Below are 23,932 nucleotides of genomic sequence, written 5' to 3' on the forward strand. Positions count from 1 at the left end.
TGTAGCAGTAGAGTCTCTGAGTCTCTGGCATGCACCAGGCCCTGGGTTCAGTGTCTCGCACCAGGAGACTGTATGGGGGATGGGGAGGAAAGACTTGGACCAGATAGAAGACATGCTGGCCGAGGCCCCACAGCCAACTGCCAGTTCTGACCCTGCAACTGTCCCTTGCAGAGTTGCAGGTGCAGTCACCCTTTGACCCACTTCTAACTGTGCACAATGACAGTAGCCTCTGCCTCACTGCTAAGATTAACTAATGTATGCACAGGTACGTTCTGAGATCACAGAGCAAACCAAGCTGTATAGCAGCCTTCACCTGTTTTCTTCTGTTGGGAATGGCTGTGGATATCAACCATGGGCCTTCTTTCCTGTGTCCCTGGCCAGCTGGTGTCTGCAGCTTCCTGTTGAGGGGGCTGCACATGACAGGTGACTGCGGGGGCTGCCAGCTAAGCCTGGTCCTCTCTAGGTACTTCCAGTATTACTTTCATGATTCCTGTATCCAGACCGAAGCAGTATTACTATTTTCAACCTTGAGAGAGACACAGAGGCTGAACCATGGACCAATGAGCACATTTGCAGGTATGCCAGTCAGCAGCAGCCTCTGTGCGTACCTGGCAATGACCACCAAGGCAGTGCATTTGCCAAGACTGGAAAGAAACAGTGTATATGAAATTGGCACGATAGCTCATGCCACAGAGCAAGTGTTCAGCACAGGTGAATTGTCATTTATTCAAATGTTAACTCAATCTTTAAAGTATATAATACAAGCTGTTAAAATTTGTTTTTAAAAAATTGTGCTAATCAAAGAAATGGTTAGTCACCATTAAAAAAGAATTAAGTTGCCAGGCATAGTGGCTCATGCCTTTAGTCCCAGCACTCTGGACTCAGAGGCAGGTAGATTGCTGTGAGTTTGAGGCCAGCCCTGTCTACAAAGTGAGTCCAGGACAGCCAAGGCTATACACAGAGAAACTCTGTCTTGAAAAACAAAAGCAAACCAAAAAAACAAAAAATTTTTTTCTTATATCTTAGTCAGATGAATCAGTAATTAGCCAGAAAAGGTATGGTAGTGTCATTCAAAAGAGTATTATTGTCTTATGAACATTTAGAAGACTGTTTTGCCTTGGGTGGTGGGGAGGGGGGCAAAGTCTCACTTTGTAGCCTTAGCCAGCCTAGAACTTATATTCATATATAGACTAGCTGGAGGCTGGTTCTCAAACTCATAGAGATCTGCCTGCCTCAGCCTCCCAAGTTCTGGGATTAAATAAAGCAGGCTGCTAGTATATATGAAGTATAAATGATGCCACTTGTAATTTTCAAGATCACAATAGCTGAGTCATTTGCAGTTTGCCATTGTCAGCATTTCATTTGAAAGAGCATTAAGCCAAACCAGGTGCTTACATAAGTATAATATATTCCCCCCACCCCCACCCTCTTTTTTTTTTTTTTTTTTTTTTTTAAGAATGCAGCGCCCCAGTTTTTGTTACATCGTTGCCATATGAATTACATTTTCTGCAATGCTGGCTCTAGTGACTGTGTCCTAGGGAAAGGCGCCCTCCGGTGGTGAGCTCTGTCTTCACCACTCCATCCTTGGTTGCCTACACGCCAGCCACCCTGCCTTTGTGCATAGGTGTTTCTTTGAGTGTTCAAGCATAACTTACAAGGTGGATGGCAGGAAGAACCAGTTTAAACTGTACACTGTACGTTAAGTGCAGCCACGCCACTGTTAAGTTGAACCTGACAACGGTAATTCAACCTGACTTTTATTGAATGCTAGTGGCATCTCACATTCCTTCCCTTATTTGGCAAATATTTATTAAGCTCTTATGTCTAGCCAAATCACTTAGTGCAGTTATGTGCTGGTAGAGTCAAAGAAAATATACTACCAGATATTAAACCAGGAGTGTGATGGTTGATGTTGAATTGTTTGACTTTCTTTCTGCCAATTGCATGTTGGTCATGTGACCTTGGAAAAGGCAGTTAACCCCCCAGAGCCTGTCTGTCTTTCTCTGTGAAGCCTCTTCTCAGTACCTCAAAAGAGAGAAATGAGAATCAAGTTCTAAGTCAAAAGAGTCCACAGTTGCACAGGTTTCTACAGCATTGGTAGCATTTCTAATCGGCACCCTTGGCCACAGTGAGGCCGTTATAGCATTGTGTAGCACAGCGCGTGAGCACAAGCTCAGAAGCCGGGCATTCTGCTCTGGTCTTCTTCCTAGCTGTAGCCCTGTGAGCTGCCTGCACGGACCCTGGCGCACACTGGGGCTCGATTGTGCTCACATTATCACATCCCAGCTTCTGGCACCTTCCATTGTCAGTGATTATGAACAAATAGGATTTCTTTCTTTATTAAATTATTTAATTTTTGAATTGACAAATGGAAGCTATATGTAGTTATCAGAGTCAACATTATTTTTTTTTACTATATATACTTTGGCTACCCCAAACTAGATAGTATGCATTCTTCATATAGTTTTTGTTGTTTTATGTATATGTGCTAAGATTATTTGAAATCTCTTAGAGTGCTACATGCCTATAATCCCTGCATTGAGGCTGAGGACAAAAATAGTGAGTTTAAGGCTAGCCTGGGCTATGTAAGAGCTCCAAGCTAACCTGGGCTATATAACAATCTCCTAATTCAACATATACTACAAAAAAAAAAAAACCATAAACAACAACAACAACAAAGCCTCTTAAATATTTTCAAAACTACAGGCATTGTTTTTCATTCTAGTCTAACACTTATTTGCCCAATCTAACTGACCTACGTCCTCTCAACCCCACCACTCTCCGCTTCCGTAACATAATTTTTTTAGAATCCATAGTTTAGTGAAATCATGATATTTTACGCTGAAGACCTGGCTGCTGCACTTGCAGGGTGCTCGTGTCTGCCCATTCTATCACAAATTGTTATTACTACAGTCACATCTACACAGTGTATTACGGGCCTCACTGTCCTTCTGTCAGCAAATGCTTCGGTGGGTCTGCTCCTTGCTCATTAGGGCTATTGGGGCAATGAGCATTAGTGTGCATTTCATTTCTTTGTTGGACTTAAAACATGTGCTACGCTGCCATGTGTGGCAGCACTTGCCTCCCAGCACTAGAGGCTAAGGCAAGAGGGATGAGCCCAGCCAATCTGGATTACGCCATGTGTTTAAAATGGTTTAGCAGGACATGGGAATAACACAACATGGAAGAAGACACTGTAGTGGTTGGGGGACCAGAGAGGGATGGGAGATAAAATTAAATGATAGAAGCATTGGGAAATAGACCAAGGTTACATGAGAGAGACTAGTTCTAAACTCCAGAATGTCTAAATGACATGCTGTGGGCACTTGGAGCTGCTAGAAGCGTCATGGATGACGAGATGATCTGGCCAGGGCTGTAATTCAGGGTTAGCTGAGTAGCAATGTCAGCGGTGTCAATGTCAAAGATGTGAGATGGCTCAGTGACAAAGGCACTTGCTGCAGAGACTAAGACCTGAGTCCATTCCCTGGAACCATATGGGAACCCAAACTATTCCCCCATGGTTTCTTTCTTTCCTTTTATATTTATTTATTTATTATATATACAGTGTTGTGCCTCTGTGCAAGGATTAAAGGCATGTGCCACTATGCTAGGCCAATCAGCCCAACATTTTAACTTAAAAAAAGTATTTAAGAAAATAATTTTTAAAAAAATTTTATTATGTATACAGTGCTCTGCCTGCATGTACACCTGCACGCCAGAAGAGGGCACCAGATCTCACTATAGATGGTTGTGAGCCACCATGTGGTTGCTTGGAATTGAACTCAGGACCTTTAGAAGAGCTGCCATGGCGCTCAACCTCTGAGCTAGCCCCCTCTGAGCCAGCCCTCTCTCTCATGTTTCCTGACCTCCACATTTGTTCTTTGGCACATGCTCATACACACATAAATAAGTGTTTCTTAAAGAAAGATGTCTTAATTTAGGAGAGAATCCCAATTAAAAAGTCTCTGCAGTGGTCTCACTTGAGTCAGGGCTCAGGTAGAACCAGGATGTTTGCTATTCCCAGCATTCCTCTGTGCGGAGGCCAGCATCTTGTTTCTCCACTGCAGGAGCTTTTAGCTCCCTTTTGCTCCAGGCTGTGCTTTCTGAATAGCACTTGAGAGGGCGTGGCATCCAGAGAGCTGAGGAGGTGATTACAGAGGGCCAGTCATTACTGTAATTTCCATTTTACCTTTAATGGTGCACTGCCTTTCTGGAATTCTGACTCATCTAATAACAATGTTCCTGATAGCAGTTAGGAGAGAGAAACTCAATTTGTCATCTCTAGTAAGCAGGATTTTTTTTTTCTTCCTTCCTTCCTTTTTATTTGTTTGTTCATTTGTTTTGTTTTTCAAGACAGAGTTTCTCCCTGTGGCCCTGGTTGTCCTGGAATCACCCTGTAGACCAGGCTGGCCTCGAACTCACAGAGATCTGCCTGCCTCTACTTCCCCAAGTGCTGGGATTACAGGTGTGTGCCACGGAACCCAGCTGAATTTTTTTTTCCAAAAAGAAATATTTGTGAACTACTTCTACAATGAGAGTTAAAAGTCCTGTGTGGTGTTTTAAAAAATATATTAGATTTAGGAACACAGACATAAAACAGTCTAAAACAATAAACATGAATCTTATTTCTAAAATAAAGATACCTAAACTGGGTATGACGGTACATGTCTTTAATCCCAGCACCAAGAGGCAGAGTCAGGGAGATTTCTGTGAGTAGGAGGTCAGCAGGCCAGTCAGTGCCACATAGTAAGACCTTATCTTTAAATTTTGAAAAGAAAACAGACAAGCTTTCTTTATACCAGGAGACATGTTTACTACATTTTAAAAATATTATGTTGCTTAGTGACATCTCAGGTCAGAGGAAAACAGTTGTTTTTGTTGATGTATCCTTATCATGTGGGATGAGGACCTGGGAGGAACAACACTACGAAGTGCTCAGAAGTGTCCTTCTAAAGCACCAGAGCCTCCTCCGCTGGACTGGTGCTCTGCTCCCAAACAAAACACCATTCCTGCTCTCAAGGCTCTTTCCATCCAGTTGATAAGAAACCGTGGCTGAACTGTGTAAATGAGAAAACAAAGTAACAAAACAGCAAAATAGCAGGTGTGACAGTCCAGTGCCTGCAGCCCCAGCACTCGGAAGGAGATGAGGATTGTAAATCCAGGGACACCCTGCGTTACATAGTGAGACTTTGGCTCGAAAATGATTAAGTTAGGAGGCTAGGGAGTAACTCAGTGGCATGCCTACTGTCCAAGCGTGAGGGCTTGAGTGGTAGAGTGTGTCTGTCACCCCAGTGCTGGCCAGCCAGTCTAACCTGTCGGTGGGCTCCAGGTTTTTTTTTTTTTTTAATACATTCACACTTTTTAAAAACAAATTTATTTATTTATTATTGTGTATACAATGTTCTGCCTGCATGTACACCTGTAGGCCAGGAGAGGGCATCAGTTCACATTACAGATGGTTGTGAGCCACCATGTAGTAGTTGGGAATTGAACTCAGGACCTTTGAAAGAGCAGGCAGGGCTCTTAACCACTGAGCCATCTCTCCAGCCCTGAGCTCCAGGTTTAGTGCTTTCTCACAGTGTGCATGCTTGTGCACACATACTCACACAATTTATTTTTAGCAATTAAAAATTCATACATTATATTCTGATTATAGTTTCTCCTCCCCCATCTCCACCCACATCCTCCCCACCCATTCAATGCCAGTGCTTCTTTCTCTATTTAGAAAACAAACAGGCAAATTAAAATAATAAAAAAGGAACAAGCCAGAATATAAATGAGTAAAAATGAATAAATAAATAGCAAAGACAGCAGAAGAAACACACACACTAAAACCAAACAAAATTATCAGAACAGAAAATCAGGAACCTGGTGGCTAGAGAGATGGCTCAGAGGTTAGGAGCACTGTCAGTTCTTTCAAGGGTCCCAAGTTCAATTCCCAGCAACCACATGGTGCCTCACAACCATCTACAATGAGATCTAGTGCCCCTGTCTGGTGTGTAGGTACACATTTAGGAAGAATACTGTATAAATAAATAAATAAATCGTTAAAGAAAGAAAGAAAGAAAATATGGAACCATAATTTAAAAGCAAAAGACCAGTAAAATTAAAAAAAAAAAAATCTACAAATCACTTCTGAGTTCGTTTTGTGTTGGCCACTACTGCTAGGCTTGGAACCTGCCCTTAAGTGTGGTTTATGCCCTAGTTAGACTCCATTGGAGAAAACTAACTTTTTTCTTTTGCAAGTGTTTGTCACTTGGAGATCGCCTCTGGGGCCATCTGGCTGGAGCCTGTGCAGACCTGTGCGTGTTGCCACAGTCTGTGAGTTCATATATGCGTCAGTACTGCTGTGTCTGGAAAACAGTTTCCTCAGTGTCACCCATCCCCTCTGGCTCTTAGAGCCTTTCTTCTTCCTTTTCTTCACGTATTCCTGAGCCCTGAGTGGGAGGAGATTGTTGAAGACATTCCATTTAGGGCTGAGCGCTCCAAAGTCTGTCACTTTGTGTTGTCTCCAGTTTTGGGTCTCTGTATTGGCTCTCATCTACCGCAAGAGGAAGGCTCTCTGGTCTGAGTCCCAGCCCAGTGCACCCTCTTTTTTTTTAATTAAAAAATATTAAAACATTAATTAAAATAAGTGAAAAAACAACCATTACTTTATTTGGGAAATTCCCAGGAAGGCCGGCAAAGGAAGGGAAGTTTGGAACTTTAGAAGATGTGGGAAAATTGTCCTTAGTCACGCGCACACACACACGCACACACCCCTCTACCATCTCTGGGTGACGGTGTTGATGCCTTTGCCATTTCCTCATCTGTGGTCCTGCCTTCAGTTCCTGACTTTGCTCTTCCTGCGGGAGTTGCTGTGAGCAGGCTTGGCCAAGCCAGCCACACTGAACAGGTGGTTTGAAGATCGCCAAGAGAGAAGCGGACACCTGCCCCCTGGATTAGCTGACTCATCTTGTCTGTGACTGCCTTGCTTCAGCCAGATGGTCCTCAAGCCACCAGGGATCCTGGCTCCTCAGAGTCATGCTGCTGACCTCCTTCCCTTCCTGTCCCTGACTGTTTGCCATGTTTTAAGCTCTTGGCAAGTGGGTTGTTGTAAAAGCTCCTTGCCGTGTGAGCCATTCTGTTCTCAGAATGGAGTTAAAATTTTGTTCTTGTCCTGATTAAGCACAGACACTCTTATATAAACCTTAGCTTGCTTAGAAAGTAAATGCCTTGTTTCCAACAATCCTCAATGCCCCACCCTATTTGTTATTTATTTATATTTATGCCAGAGTCTCCTCTCCATCTGGATTTGGACTTCATATCCTCCTTAATGGAGGCATGTCCAGCTAAACGCAGAAGAGAGCGTTTAGGAGGTGAATACAGCAGAGCTGAGAGCATGGCCTTTGAAGTGAGGCAGGCCCAGGAGCACTGAATCCCTGCATCAAACCAAGAGAATGAAAGAAGCACAGATGTGGGCACCAGAGATCTTTCAGATAGATTCCATGTATGCATAATTGGGATGCAAGAGAGATGCGAATAAATAACAGAGGGGGAAGTGCTTTGCCGTAGAGAGACAGTAACGTGAGCTTCGTGAGAGCTGTCTTCAGAGAAGCTTCTTATGAAGCAATATAAAATATAATATAACAAGTGCATAAGTCATTTACTGAAACATTACTTTGTGGCAGATGACTGTTCCCAATACTTATTTCTTTGAGGGTTTTTTTGTTGTTTGTTTGTTTGTAGACAGTTCCTCCCTACGTCAGCTTGACAGCTCTCTGGGACTCTGGCAGTTTCTCCTCCTGGGCTCTTGACTGCCTTTCCACCTCTGTTTCTCTTGGTGTCACCCTGGCTGGGCTCTGGAACTGTTCAGTTACCTTTTGCAGCTCAGCCTGAGCCCACCCACCACTCCGCTGTCACTGCAGTGTCACTCTGCTGCCTCTGCTGCTGCTTCCTTCTCGTGATCACCTCCGCCCACAATACCAAAAGTAGAAGTGGCCCAAGAAAAGCCTCTTTACTATTGCAACACTAGAGGAGACAGACAGCTCGGAGGTTTCTCCAGTAATTGCCTCTAATTGCCTAGCCAGAGGAAAGTGTTTACACCAATCTCAGCACATGTCACATTCAAATCGTTTAGGGTTTGTTTCAAAGCAAAGCATTGTCTCTTGGGTGGAAGCTGCTGAGGAGAGAGACTCATCTACAGTTCACTAAGGCTTGTGATACCCAAAGTCTGGTAGAAGCTTTTTGAAACTGCTCTGATTGAGCCTGAACCTTCAGGACACTCAGCTAAGATCAAAGCCTTCCAGGAGTTTCTAGATTGTTGGTGCTGGTCCAAGTCCTACTGGCTGTTTCGAGGTTCTTACACTCAAAGGATATACTTCCATCCAACCAGATTGTTTATGACTAGGTAAGCCATGAAAACGGTTTCATGAACAGCCAGGCTGTTACACTGCTCATTGGCCCCAGCATCACGTGAACGCAGAATGAAATAGGAAAATGCACTACAGCTCACAAGGCAAACACAGTGGGGCTTCTAATGGCAAACACTTGTGGATTGTAATTGAGACTCCTAAATGCAGCTGCCTCTGTAAGACTGCTGTACGGCCGTTGCGCAAGGATAGTGCCTTGGAAGGAGAACTGGACAGGGAGCCTCGTTTGTCATGCGTATTAACAGCATGTTGCCTGGGAATACCTCTGATGAAGCCTCGTGGAGGTAATGGTCAGCAGACATAGGTGTTCAGAATCACAACTATTACCTGTGCTACAGCACCTGGGTCGACAGTTTCAGCAGCGATTGCTGCCGCTGAGGGCTCAGGACATGCCTGGTACTTGTACTGGGTGCCACTTGTACCGGGTGACTTTCCAACACAGAATTATGTCTTTAGATACATTTTTATGCCAAGATTTTATCCGCATTATAAGAATCGCAGCAGACTATCCAACACATGCTTGTATGTGTGTAGCTGCAGAGTGCCAGGGACTGAGGACACTCTAGGCCCCAGTGCTGTGAGTCTTATGATTGTAACCTCACTTTGTGTTTGTATTATCCATGTTCACACCAGTATATATCAGGTTTCCTTAACTATTGATCATTGCTTGGTCATTTGTTTATTTTTTCATCAGGTCCTATGGTGGTTGTTGAATGTGTTTCTACACTTGTGTTGTGCAGTTGTGGAAAGCACCACTGAGAGAATTGTTCGCTGCACCTGCAGTACTGCACAGGGTTGGGCCAGTCAACACCTCATCATGGATTAGGGGTGGGGGAGGGTCCCTAAGTCCTACCCCTCCCTGAGGGCTTTAAACAGTTAACAGTCTTTGGGAAAGGGACTGTCACATCTTGTTGCCCTTGCTCGGGTAAATAACCTTCCACCTGTGCTCAGGCAAGAAACTCGCATTGAACTTAGAGGGTCTCACACACAAAGACAGAAAGCAGGAGGGGCTGGTAAGGAAGGGTTTTAGTGGGAGGGGAGACAGAGACCAGGGGTGGAAACAACTAATGTGTAATTTATAAATTATAAAACTGTCAGTGAGGGCTGGAGAGATGGCTCAGCCGTTAAAGGCTAGGCTCACAACCAAAAACTGTCAGTGAAAGACTCTTTTTGTTTTTTTAAGACAGGGTTTCTCTGTCCTGGAGCGCCTTCTGTAAACCAGACTGTCCTTGAACTCAGAGATCCACCCACCTCTACCTCCCAAGGGACCATAAGATGCACTTTTCCCTCCCAAAAGTGGAGGGAAAATTAGGGTACACCTTATGGTCCAATTGCCTTTTTTACCGTTTTTCTTGTTTTACTGCTTTAAAAACTGGGTGCATCTTATGGTCAGGTGTGTCTTATAGTCCGAAAAATACGGTAAAGGCCTGTACTACCACTGCCTGGCCCAATGAAAGAAAATTTTAAGAGAAAATTGGTGATGCTACAGAAAGCACATGACTTTAGAGTCTCTAGAATTAAGGGGGGAAGGTCTTAGAATTGATTTAATATTTATACTCTGAGGTCCAGCTGCAGCCTAAAAACAATGTAAGTAGGCTGTTAAAATTTTCCAGTAAAATGTTGGCTGTGTTTTGCAAATGAAGTAGCTATGCCTCTTGGTGAAAGTATAGATACCTAGAGCAAAGCTAAATAATACTTACTCATAAATATTTAAAATTCTTTTACTTGGGGCTAGAGAGATGGCTTAGAGGTTAAGAGCACTCCCAAAGGTCCCGATTTTAATTCCCAGCAACCACATGGTGGCTTACAACCATCTATAATGAGATCTGATGCCCTCTTCTGGCATACATGTGGGCAGAACGCTGTATAATAAATAAATAAATAAACAAACAAACAAAATCTTTAAAAATTCTTTTACTTGTTATTACATTTATTTAGTGGGGGTAGGGGGTGTCAGGAGACAATTAAAGGAAGCTGGTTCTCTTCTTCCACCAACTGCGTGCTGGGGAGTAATTATTTCTGCTAGCAAAGAGCAACCATCTGCTATTTCATATGCCTTTTATGTTTTGTAACTTAATCCTTGAATATTCAATTACTTCTTTTATTATATAATTGATAAAATAGTTGTGTGTCTTAGTGACTTATATTCGTTCAACCATATACTTATGCTGTCTAGGAACATAATGATTATAATTCTGTGGGAGAAATAATTCCTCAGTGTCTATTGGCTTATAAAAACTGAATATGTGGGCATAAACATCTAGTAAGTAGTAAAACACAAAGGAAGGAAAGAGCAGAAGATGAACGAAGAACTTCCAGCAAGCCCCCAGCACACCTCTTTTTCAGTCTCCTTGCCAGAACTAACAAAGTCTGTTGTCCAGGTTCCTGTTACTGACAAGTTATTGACAAAAAGAGAAGGGACCTGACGTGAGACAGCCGGGCATGTGCCTGGAAGAGAAAGCAGGGACCAGCTTTCCCGGGGAATACTAATACCAGGTCGCAGGAATCGTGCCTAATAAAACAAATGGACAGAGGAGTCCGCTGGCCTTCTGTTCTGAAGAAAGATGGAACGACTTCCGCGGAGCCAGTGTCCACTAGCAAGAGGAGCACGGCGTCCACAGCTGTGCAGTGTGTGCTGTCTGAGACAGTGTGAATGAAGAGTAACATCTTTGCTGCTTTCCTTTTGCTGTCCCGTAGGATCTGGGTGGCACTGAACCTGTCAGCAGTGAGGAAGACAGCGGTGTGGATGCGAAACACCTGCCTGAAACTGAGAGCTCCAAACCGGTGAGTGTCCTGCCATCTCTTTATCCTAAACAGGGGCGCAGGGGGCGGGGGCGGGGGTGCAGGGCTTCCATCTCTTACCACCTTAGGAAGGACTAGCTGTCTGCTGTCGTGGTCACTGGGTACCCTGAGCTCTGAGACAGGAAGAGCTCTCCACTCAGCAGGTGACTGGTTCTCACGGCACAGCTCCTCCCCCACCACCCCTGAGATGTGCGGCCCAGGACTAACGTGGCAGTTAGCCACCACTTCAAATCCAGTTCAGTCCTGGGTATTTCCAGGGTCTGGACTGAAGGAACTTTATCAACACAGGAGGAAATGTTTTCTTTGATTCCTAGTAAAAGATACCCAGTTGCTAATGGGCTAGAATGTCATGGGATGAAGGAAGTTGTGGCTCTCCATCCAGGTGGATACAACATCTTGCTGTTGAATTGTCTGTTTGAACCAAGCTCTCTGCTGTGTTCCTGTATAGATAAGGACACAAAGTTAATTTTCTTACAAAGGTTAGTGGCAGGTATGTGCCCAGACTTTCTGGTGTCCATGCTGTTAGCATACTGGCCCCAGTCTGCCTAGCAACCTATGATGTCATTACCTGCCTGCCACTAGGTATGGCCCTACCCAGGATTATTAAAAACAACAAAGCCACCTCTCTTTCTCTTGCCCTTCTTATTTCTTTCTCTTTCTCTCTCCCTCTGCGCTCTCTTTCTCTCTCTCTCTTTCGCTCTCTTATCCCTATCAGGCTTGTATTTCGTATTTAAAGCATGCCTTTTTTTATTTCATAATATTCCTTTCCAGTTTGTAGCTGATCACCTCCAAAGTTGGGCTACAGTTGTTAGGAAGGAATGTGAATTTTTTTCCCTGTCCATCTGTGTTTCAAATGTCTTATAGATCTTGAAAAATTCATCACTTAGATGATTTTAAAACAAGTTGATGTTTTATTTTACTTGGAATTTGAGAAGGTAAATAAATCCATTTATTTGTCTTCTTTCAACTTTTAGAAAGAAAGAAAAATAACATGTATTAGAACTGGCTTAAATTATATCTCCAACAGAGTGGACTGGTTTGTTCAGGCTTAAAGGAAAGGTCATTTCTACTTCAGATCATCTCTTCAGCAAGAGTGAAAATTGTACCAAACCACCCTGTGCAAACTTTCCTGGCACTGAAGACCCTTGGTATCATGAGGTGCAATAGTAACACATGAGGACCCGGTTCCTATTCTAAAGGATAGGATGCATATCTGCACTAACTTAAATACAAGTTAACTTAGTCTTTGAGACACTGTATCACTATGGATACTTTAGAGAAAAGCATTTAAAAGCAGCATAATTTTTGTTAACATCCCTCAGTTTAATCCCCAGAGGAAACGGGAAGGGAAGGCACTGAGAGATGGGGCTCAGGCAACCTAAGAGGTCTGCAGTATTGAGCTTTATTTTTTTTAAAGTGTGTGTGTGTATGTGTGTGTGTGTGTGTGTGTGTGTGTGTGTGTGTGTGTGTGTATGTGTGTCCTGCATGCATGTTTGTGTACTACATGTGGGCCTAATCTGGATGTATTCTTAGATATCAATTCATCCAAAACTAACTGGATGATTCCCACTCCTCTTGTTGTATCTCCCTTCTCTTTATTCCTTCCCTTCCCATCTTCCTTATTCTCTGGTAGTCTATCATTTCTAGTAGATTCTATGGATGAGCTAATCGAGAGAGGATAGGTATCCTGAATTTAGGCACATTTTTCTAGCATAATAGTTCTCATATAAAATATTGTGAGTTTGGCCTTGACCTGTTGTGGCGGCACACCGTTAATCCGGCACTCAGCAGGCAGAAGCAGGCAGATCTAACTGGCTTTGGCCTTAGCCTCTTCTACACAGGCCACCAAATGTACTCTTGGGCCTGGGGAGATGGCTCAGTGGGTTAAGTGTTTTCCATGCAAGCATGGGGACCTGGATTTGGTCTCTAGAATCCACATAGAAGTGGGGCAAACATAGCAGCCTGCCTGTAATTCCAGCACTTAGGAAGCAAAGATAAGGAATCTCTAGTCTATAAACTGACGTCATGGCTACTTCATGCCATGATTTAGGGAAAGGTTTTTATTGTAGATATGAGAAAGAGATTCGCCAAAGGCATCTGGAAGAGTTCAGAGCAGAGAGAGAAAGATGAACATTGTTGCTGCTAATTAAAAAGTGTGCCCTAATAAATGTGAATATTAGCACTATAATTAACACAGCGGTATTTTCTAACCTGCTATCCACATTATCCTAGGATTGTGTCCTTGTTTGGTCTCTACAGGCTGTAACTGTTTTTACCCTTAACTTTTAAGAACAGTCCAATGCATTAATCCCATGCTTCTCTTTTCCTCTGAAGGTCAAGGACCTATCAGGTACTGGGCAGACACTAAAGACAGTTGGAAGAACTTGCGCCTTGTTCTTCAGGAGCTTATCTCTGTGATCAGTTAGAACAATAAACTGTCTGGACAACCAAACTAGCGGTCAGGTCCTGAGCCAGGTTCTTTAAGATGGACCTTTGGAAAAGAGAAGACAGAAGACTGAAAAGGGTGTTATACATTAGTGGAGGTTTACCAGATGGCCCAAGCAGTGTAGGCACTGTAGAGTACATGCTTAGTTTGCTTGAGGCTCCAGATCAAGTTGCCAGCATCAGAGAAAACCAGCAAATATGAATTGTGGTGTATCTTAGAAAGGGGTAGGATTTTATAGGGTGCTGAAGGACTTAACAGTGGAGTCCCAGGGCTGAAGGACTTTATACTGTGGACTGTAGATTAATTCATTACATTATTAAATTAAATGATTATTTGTCTTTTTGTGCAGTGTTGTTTCTGTGCTGTTGAGAACTGGTCATCTGCCCACATACACAAGCTTCTATGTTGGAGAAAGGATACGTTAAAGAGCTGTTAGTTTGGGCTTGGCCAGAACTCAGTATGTAACATAGGATGACCTCAAACTTGCTTTACCTCCTGAGCGCTATGAAAGCCGTGAGATTCCACAGCCAGCTATAAATAACTACTTATTATGAGAGCAAGCACTGGAGTAGGCTGCTCAGAAGCAACCCCTTTCCAAATAAATGCTGATATTCCTGACACTGCACTGCTCTATGCCTCTAACTCTTAAAGCCCACCCTTGTTTCCCTTCCCCATTTTATGGGTGCAGAAATTGGGGTACAGAAAGGTTAATTCTATCCTCTCAGACCATATTGCTAGGAAAGGGTAGAACCAGGGGCTGGATCCAAGGAGTCTGACTCCAGGCTTGCTCGCCTCAAACTTGGAATGAGCTTCCTGTTTCTGCCTTCCAAGTGCAGGGATTACAGATGGGGGGCCACCATACCCTGGCTTCATAATCACCAAGTGAGGCTTTGTTCTTGATGTTGATTTTGTAATTCTTATTAAAGCGTTAATGAGTGGTCAACCCCAGAATGCAAGTACTAACCTACTGATGGTCCTCCCGGAAGAAAGGCCAGTAAGATGTCTATGTGAGAGGAGGTTTACTGTGGAAACTGACTTAGTTGACTGTGGAGTCTCAGACATCCCACAGTAGGTTGTCTGTAAGCTGAAGAAGCAAGGAAGTCAAGTCCAGAGGCTGTAGAGCCAGGCTGCCACTGGACAAGTCTTGGCATCCACGCCCTGGAGAGCCTGGGGCTCCGGTGTCCAGAAGCAGCAGGAGGAGGAGGAAGAACTGTTCTAAGATACGCTCAAATGTGAAAGCAGTAACAAGAGACAGGAAACTCCGCTGCTGAGACATGGAATACGTTGCCTAAAATGACCCAGCTTGGAGGCTGCACTCCAGAGCACTGTGTAGAGCTGCCAGTCAGAGAGACGCAGACCGTCACATGCACACATGCATGCACAGGCACCCAGGTGCACACAACCTCTGAGATAGAAACAGGTCACTAAAGAGATGAAATTTACACATAATACATTTTACATTAGTCATTAAAGCTATGCATAGACAACTGAAATATTTCCAAACCCAGCCTGTGCCGGGCATGTTCACAGAGGCTGCCTTGTGAACCCTCAGGTGTGTGTGGTCATGCCCTTACCTGGCTGCTGAGGAACTCTATCTACTCACAGGGTGGCAGTTTTTCCTCTGAGACTCCACAACAGGAACTTGGCACAGCCAAGACTCTAGCCCAGTCCATTGCTGTGCCGATCACATATATGACTTTTCTTAAAAGAAATATTGTGAATCTGTTTGTTGAGACAGGAAATGCTAATCATCTCTCGTGTATGCAGGGAGCCCAGTGATGAGCAGGACTCCAGACTTGTTTGTTGTTTGGTTAGACAACCCCCTGCCCCCGCAGGTACCCTAGGCTAGCCTCAAACAAGTGATCCTTCTGCCCCAACCTTACAGGCTGGTGATTTAGGCATGTAGCACCATGCCTGCCTGTGTTTTTCCAAGGGGCTTGAGATGGACAAATTCTCATACTGGGCTCCCATGTTTAGAAGCTTGGTGGTTAGGTGGGAAAGACGGAGTAAAATGGAGGTGTGTGCTCATTGCTTTCTTGTAACCGACCTGTATGTTGGCTGCAACCTCTGTATCTTTAACCCTATCTTGGCTCATAATTTTCTGTTCTCCTGTAAAGCCCATTTACCTTTTCTGTCTTTTTTCTTTTCTTTTCTTTTCTTTCTTCTTTTTTTCTTTTCTTTTTCGGGACAGAGTCTCTCTGTGTAGCCTTGGCTGTCCAGGACTCACTTTGTAGGCCAAACTGGTCCCAAACTCACAGCGATCCACCTGCCTCTGCCTCCTAAGTGCTGGGATTAAAGGCGTGCACCACCACACCCAGCTCTTTTCTGTCTTCTTAGCCATCTCTTTCTCTGTGCTACCACAGTCACTGATAAAGTAATTCTGAGTAACTACCTTGCAGTAAATAATAAAAAGATAGCTAAGGCAAACAATGGGAAAGAACATTAATATTTTTCCAAAGATATGCAAATATAGAGCGAGTATGGGAAAGATGCTCAAGATATTTACCACTTGAGAAGTGCACATCAGAGGTGAGATGTGGCTTCACAGGTGGTCGGAGTCACAGTGAGGTGCGGCTTTGCAGCCAGGGCACAGCAGATAACAGCAGGTGCTCTGGGGTGTGGGGAGCTGGAACCCCACTCATTAACTCCCGGCAACACTGGGAAGGGAGGATTCTAGGCATCTGCCGCTGGAGGTAAAAGTAGATACTGACTCCAGTGTTGGGTGCATCACAATTATATCGAAATGTCTACTTTGATCAGAGCTCAGAACTAAAAGTACTTGGTGCTCACGGGTCGTATGAGTGAGGGCCTCATCTGGAGGCATCTGAATTGAGATTTGAAGATGTCAATATAATTATCTCTTAGTCTCTAAGCAGGGCTCAGTCCTCAGGCCCTCAAGATACGAAGTCTTTAGGTCCCCAAGTCCCTTATGTGAAATGGTGGTGTTTGCTCTGACCTACGCACAGTCCTTTCTTTCCTTTAAGACGGGTCTGGGTTACCTTAATACCTAATACCTTATACTGTTATGTGTTGCTGCTGTCCTTACACAGCTGTACTTTGTTGCTTATGGAATAAGGACAGGTAGTCTATATGTGTTCAGTACAGACACAGGTTTTGTTTCTGATGTGTAGGCATTTGGTAGTGTCCACTTGTCGTGGCTGAGTCGCAGGTGCATACCCTGTGTTAAATAAGCACAGAAGGCTGACTGTAGTTGGAAATGGAGCAGAAAATGAACAAAGAAGGGGCTGGAGAGATAGCTCAGCAGTGAAGAGCATACACTGCTCTTACAGGGGACCCGAGTTCGGTTCCCAGCGCCACCATCAGGCAGCTCCACAAGACCCCGTGTTTCTAGCCTCTACAGGCACCTGCACTCATGAATACGCCCCACACAGATAAGTGCATACACATAATTTAAAAATAAAGCAAAGCAAGAGAGGAGAGGGAGGGAGGGAGGAAAAAATCAGCAAGAGCCAAGTCACATTACAAGGCTGCCTTTGATCTGACAAGAAGCAAGAGAAAGCCTCAGAGGGCTGCAGGGGCTGGCTCTAAGTTCTTGCAGTCACCATGTGGCAGATGGCAGATGGCAGATGGGACTGACCAGAGTGGACTCTGGAAGGCTGGGTAGGAGGCAGTGGGCATGTGCAGGATACAGCAACAGTGGTGCTTATTCTTCTGAGAACTGCGAGCGTGTACAGCAAACATGTTTTCCAGCAACGAGGCTGGCATGTGTTTCCAAGGAAGGGCGACAGAGAAGACAGTAAAAGGACTCACTTTTCTTGGCACATTACACAAGTCTTCTTCTATACGTGTTCCTTAAAGCCTCTTCCACAGGGTTAGGGTGACAGAAATTATGCTTACCTTCAACGCATAGGCCTTCGCCAGCAACCCAAGGCCACCCCACGGAAAATGGCCCGAGCAGATGTGCCCTGCATTCTCTCTCTGTTTTGTGAAACAAATTAGCAGCAGTGCAAGTGTGTGCCAAGTGACACATGTCATTTCAAAAGTGGTCTGTGTAACATTTCCCATTTCTCACAGTTTTTAAAAAGTTGTTTCAAGTTTGTGGTTTTTGTTTTGTTTCGTTTTTATGCTGTCAGTGGCATTTGTTGCTGCTCTTTGTCTGTCATCAAATATAATTCTGGCCCTTAGCAGAAGAACATAAAAGTGGGGGAAATCTATATACATCAAAGTGGCATCCAACCTGGAGTTTCTTTGTGGTGATTTTAAAATTTATAGGGTACAGAGGTGCCTGGGGAAACAAGCTGTTTCCGGAATTAACTTTCACTGACCTAAATAGTCTGTGGCATGAAAACTCAAATGGAAGCTGGCAGTTCATCTTACCATCTCAGGCTCCATCACCCAACTGCCAGGGTCCTAGGAGCACCCCACTCTCTGCCTTGAAATGCCTGAATCGTGTAAGCTTTGCAAACACGCTTCAGAGAAGATCAGTTTTAAATAGTGCCTGCATGTCAGGATGCTCTGGTCTGACTGGCCTCTCCTACTGCAAGGACTGTTGAGCATAACCCAAGAGCCTGCCATGCCCGAGGCTTCCTCTGCCAGTCCTTGCTCAAAAGGGCTCACACTGCCCATCCCTGACTCCTCCACCCCTGAGTCTGAGTCAGTTCATGAAAACCAACAGCACTTGCCTGAAGGAACATTTCAGTCAACAGCAACTACCATTAACACCACATTTTGTCTAGAAAATGTCCAAGTTGCCAGAGCTCTTATTTTTCAGTCTATATTTTCTTAGAAGCTGCAGTATAACTGCCTCTAAGAAGTATAACCACATAAGAACATGGTTCAGATTCAGGAGTACAGCTTGATCCAGAACAGCTCACACTGGTGGCTGGTACCTGACCTACCCAGCAGATATCTTTCCTTAGTCGGCATAATGTTCCAAAGATGTTCAAGCCAAGTTCTATCCATAGCAGCTTTTTAAGTTTTTTATAAATAAGTAATTTTACTAATTATGAGAATTGTATAGTGTATTGTGATTAGAGTCACCCTCAGCTCCACCCTTAACTCCTCCCAAATTCATCCCCACCTCTCTACCACCAGCTAAATCTCTGCCTTCTGTCTCTCTTCCTCTCCACTCTCCCGTCTCTCTCTCCCCTTCTGCCTCCCTCTTAATTTACTAACACATTGACTGCAGTTCTGCTGTGCACACTCTTCCAGTGCATGGTCATCCGCTGGATAGTGGCTGACCTAGCAAAACCCACACCCTTAAGGAAAACTTACTCTCCATTCCCCAGCAGCCATCGCTGTCCGTGGCTCCACATCCAGGCATAGAAGCTCATGTGTACAGCTTTATACATAAACTCCAGTTCCCAGTTTTTCTTTGCAGATGGATAACCCTAACCCTGATTCATTGAGCATTGCCAGTTTGTTTGGCCCCTCCAGTCTCGATGTTCTCTTAACCCTTTGCCTGCCTTGCTTGTCCCCATCACCGGAAGTGCCTATACCTGCAATAAGGAGCCAAAATCTTCTATATCTGACTCACTGATGTTGATGTCTGAAAGGCAGCTTGAGCCACACGCTTCTCAGAGATGGTATTGAGCCAGGGAAAGCGGAAGTCAGCTTTGCAGAGCACACCTAACCTGTGAGGAGGAACACCATGATGGCTCTGCCAGACTTCAGAGCTCAGTGAAGCAGTCTCCTACCCACCGCCCCTAGTTACTAGAAAACACCAAACTAGTGGCCACCAAAGAGTTCTTCACAAAGTTGAATCTAAGAATGTCATGTCCATGACATTCTTCATTTGAGATGGCCCTTTACAACACACACACACACACACACACACACACACACACACACTTTTGGCGTACAAGGCTTCAGACTCATGTGTGGTAGAGGGAGAGTGCACATGTGGTGGGATGGCAGGCAGACATCAACCTCAAGTCTCTTCGTCAGACACCTTCTACGTGTGTGTGTGTGTGTGTGTGTGTGTGTGTGTGTGTGTGTCAGCCTCCCTGAGCCTCCCTAGTCAGCCAGCCCCTGGAGTCCACCTCTCCCTGCCCCGCCTCCTGCACACTGGGATTGCAGGTGTGCACCACCATGGACTGAGTTCCATCCCCAGCCCTCCACCTACTGTCTCTTTAGCCTCTCTTGCTGTCCTCTCTGGAAGGCCAGCTGCATCCCTGAAGGTCAGTTTGAGATTTTCACAGTCTGTTGCTGCCGGAGAAGAGTCTACTTTGTTTCACTGCACATGGTTAAATAAACCGAGACAGAGAGAAACGAGAAAAGGCTGCCTGTGTTTTTAAGCTTGATACACAGAAGGTTGAGACTGTCGCTAACTTCTAAAAAGGATCGAGTGGAGAACTGGAGGAAGAAACTGCTATGCTGAGAAGAGGTCGTAGTCACTTTGGAATTCTGACTTTTAGGGCAATGATGTAGTTTCTAGCTTCTAATGTCATTTATCAAACTGGGCTATTTTGCTTGATTAAAAATCTTCCCTGATCTTAGCACCGGCAGGCACTCAGCTGTAAAACAGTCTCAGTTTTTCTAGTGGCTGTAGGTTTGTTAGAGATTGCTTCCTAGCTGGTATCTCCAACAGATGCGACTGTTTCAGATGCACCAAAGGAGCAGCATCTACAGCAAGGGTCTGAGAGGAGCCGGAAATGGGCTGAGCCAGCACTCTCCTGTGACAGGGCGCAGATGGCCACTGTGGAGTCCAAGCACGCTCACATACGTGGCGTCTTCCACGGCTCATTGTTCTTTATGTCTCTGTCTCAGGAAGCATTTGGGATTTGCTCAGATGATAAATTTCCCTTTCCAAGTCATAAAAATGACAGTGAGCTCCCAATCAAATCCGTTTTGTGGACATGGAAGAAAACCCTTTCAGCCTTTCCATCCGTCCCCTTCCCTCCTGTATGGTAATGCAAACAGCAGAGACTGAGGAGCGACAAGGAAGGTAAAGATGTAAGGGAGGACACATTCTAACCCAGCTCACACCTCCTGCTCCCCTCCACCCCACACCACCCCTCTTCACCTCCCCTGCCCAGTAGTCAGTCCCCTGAGACTTAACTTGAGTTTGCATTTGCCTGAAAAGATTCACTTGTTGCCAACATGCTTTCTAAACAGAGAAAGAAATACTACAGCTGTAATCCCTAGTCATCAACTATCAAAGACAGAAAATGACAGAAGGAGCAGGGCATGATACTCAAGCTGTCTCAGCCAGTCAGGGCATTCAGAGTTCCGGCTTCTTGGAAAATATCACATCCCAGGACTGGTCTGTGAGCAACAGTTAGCATCCTGGAGAAGCCGTGCCTGCTGGTATAATGTTAAGACCCAGGAAGCTAAGACCTATGTAGGCATCATTCTAATCCATACTGTTTGGAACGGTGATAACCTTTTAAAATTGGTCCCAACCCCATTATTAACCCATTTTACAGCTAATAAAACTGAGGCATGGAGAAAAGAGTCATAGATGGTATTGAATACAACTTTAAAGAAGTAATTATAAGGGCTGGAGATATAGAAGAGTGGGCAAAGGTACAAGCACAGGGACATGAGTTCAAATCCCATGGGAAGTAGAGGCATAGAATTCCCAGAGATTCTCAGGCCAGCTAGCCTGGCATGGCAAACAGATCCTGTCTCAAGCAAACCTGACATTGACCTCTGACCTCTATGTGCATGCTATGGCATACACACGCCACACTCATTCATGAACACACACATCACATTCACATACACATGAGCACATATCACATACACACACATGCAGATTTAAAGAGAAGGAGGGACGGATCCTTATGCATCCGGACTCCCAGCTACTTGGGAGACAGAGTTTGACCTTATACAACATGCAGACCCCACCTCCAAAAATTCTTGGTGTTAAAAAGGGACAATTGGAGTCTGTTCCCTATCAGCTTGGAACGGTTAGTATGGAACACATTTAGTCCCCTCTCCTACAGTCTTTTGGGGACGCATCAGGTGCAGACTTCTGGACAAGCATCTGCGGACTTCTGTTGTTGAAGCCGTAACTGTCACCTGGGAGTTGTTACTTCCCTTATGCTTAGCAGACCAAGTGAGAAGAAGGAAACTTTCTACAGAACCTGTGGTTCCTTAAAAGATTCGGAAGCAGTGGGGAAGACTCTCAGAGTGCAAGCTGATTTGGGAATATAATGGATTCCTTTGGATTGAACTCCGTAGACATTGGTCGCTGAGCTGTGTTCCTGAACTATGAAAACATGAATGTGTAGAATGTGTAGGCTAAGGGATAGTTTCTCTCTATGCATAAACAACACATTTTTAAGAGAAAAGTCCAGATTCTGTTGGAGTCTTTAGTGACTTTACTTAACCAAAAGTAGAAGTTTACTTAAAGGCTACAGGTGTTGTCCATGTCACCTGCACTGCTGTGATCAACTATCAATCACTGGAAAGATGAAATCACTAGGACGGAGTCATCACTACACTCAGGAACAGTCAGAACCAGCAGACCACATTGCCAGGGGTGTCTCAGCTGTGCTCATGCCCTGTCCTCAGCCAGACCCGCCTCCTCAGCGCAGTGTGTACATCCCTCCTGGGGCTGAGCCTCAGCCAGAACAGAGCTGACATCTCCTCTCGAATCATTAGAATCTGAAGGTTTTTGTTGTCATTTGGTCCCGGTGACTACTCTTAGGCTGTTACTGTGTCCAGAGAGAGGGGTACTTTAATTACCTAGTTTCAGAACAGAAGTGTGGTGATTTGAATAGAGTGGTGTCCACAGGCTCATATGTTTGAATACTTGGTATCCATTTGGTGGAAGTATTTGGGAAGGATTAGGAGGTGTGGCCTCACTAGAGGAGGTGTGTTGTTGTGAGGAATAGGCTTTGAGTTTCAAAAGCCCATATCATTTTCAGTGTTCTCCTTCTCTCTCCCTCCACCCCTCACCGCCCCCTCCCCCGCACACACCCCTGTCTCCTGCTTATGGATCAAATTTTAGGTCTCAACTACTACTCCAGTACCATGCCTTCCTGACTGCTGCCATGTTCCATACCATGGTGGTCATGACACTATAAGCAAGCCCCAACAGAGTCTTTGTTCTATAAGTTGCCTTGATCATGGGGCCTCTTCACAGCAATAGAACACTAACTAAGACAAGGAGTCAGTCTGCTTTTAAGATTTCAGGCAGGCTTACCTCTCATCATAACTATCATCTAGGGAAATCCAATACAGCTTAAGAACTAACCCTCAGAAGTGCATCCGCTGACCCATGCATCCATTCGGAGCTCCCACGCTGTGCCAAGGCTTTTGATGCCAACCAAACCTGTTATACCCATTTGTTTGAGGAGCTAAGATGCAAAGTCAGCATCCTAAAATGTTCAGAAGTAAGCGCACCAAGAGCTCTGTCGGTGCAGTTGCTGGAAGGTGAGCAAGTGCTAAGCCTGTGTGTTGACACAAAGGGAAGGAGCCTGCATCACTTGCAGCAGCCATGAGTGCTTTCATTTTGCTTTAAATCTCGGGTTAAAAATAAACAAGTACATGTTCTGACTTGGTACCAAATCTAAATATGGAGCCACTCTGCAAGCCTGACTGGGGACTTCTGTACGTGGTCAGGAGGGGAAGTGTGTTCTCTTTCCCACGTGGTCTGTGCCTTGGCTAAGAGCAAGCTGTGTCTCCGTTGGGTTCTGGCAGTGCTTGGTCATCTCTGTGTTTTAGTTACTCAAACTCAAAAAACAGATGAATGGGTTTGGGGTTGTTGTGTTTTGTCTTTAGTTTTAGACAGTGTCTCCTGTAGCACAGGCTGTCTTTAGTTCACCATACAGCTAAGGATGACCTTGAACTCTTCTTCGTCCTCTCCCTCCTGAGTACAGGGATTAAAGATGTGCACCCCTGTGCCTGTCCTAAAACAGAGCATACAGTAGTATCTAACACAAAAGTCCACTTGCACATTAACAAATGTGTGGCGTGACTAGCCCCACAGTTGACATGTGGTCCGTAGCCTTAGCTGTCACAGCAGGCAGGTGTTCTACCCCAGCCCCTAGCCCTTCAGCCGCACGCTCAAGATAATCAGCATAAGAAAGAAGGTAGTGTGCAGAGCCAGACTTTTCACAAAATCTGGTTTTGTCATTTCGTCCTTGAGAGGAAGATGGAGGAACTTATGATTTCCAGATACCTACCAACCAGACCCGTGCAGAATCATCCCCTTGTGATTGGTCAAGCCCGCAAGCATCCCTCCAGGGTGTAGGAAAAGGCAGTATACACTAGGGCTCCTCTGCTGACACCATGTACCTCCTTGGTGAACACATGTTGAGTTCCGTCTTACCCACAAATCCCTTTAGGGAGCTTGTTACCA

The 23,932-nt window shown here is 44.8% G+C and overlaps 1 protein-coding gene across 1 annotated transcript in view; it reads left to right on the forward strand.

Annotated features, from left to right (window-relative positions):
• The window catches only part of Patj (PATJ crumbs cell polarity complex component), a 284,333-nt gene that overhangs the window by 211,830 nt on the left and 48,571 nt on the right, over nucleotides 1-23,932 (forward strand). Inside the window, exon 31 of the mRNA XM_051164507.1 lies at nucleotides 11,109-11,195. Within this exon, the coding sequence (XP_051020464.1) occupies nucleotides 11,109-11,195 (87 nt within the window). The remainder of the gene's footprint in view (nucleotides 1-11,108; nucleotides 11,196-23,932) is intronic.

Source organism: Acomys russatus, chromosome 2 (genome assembly GCF_903995435.1).
Source record: "Acomys russatus chromosome 2, mAcoRus1.1, whole genome shotgun sequence".
Taxonomy (NCBI): domain Eukaryota; kingdom Metazoa; phylum Chordata; class Mammalia; order Rodentia; family Muridae; genus Acomys; species Acomys russatus.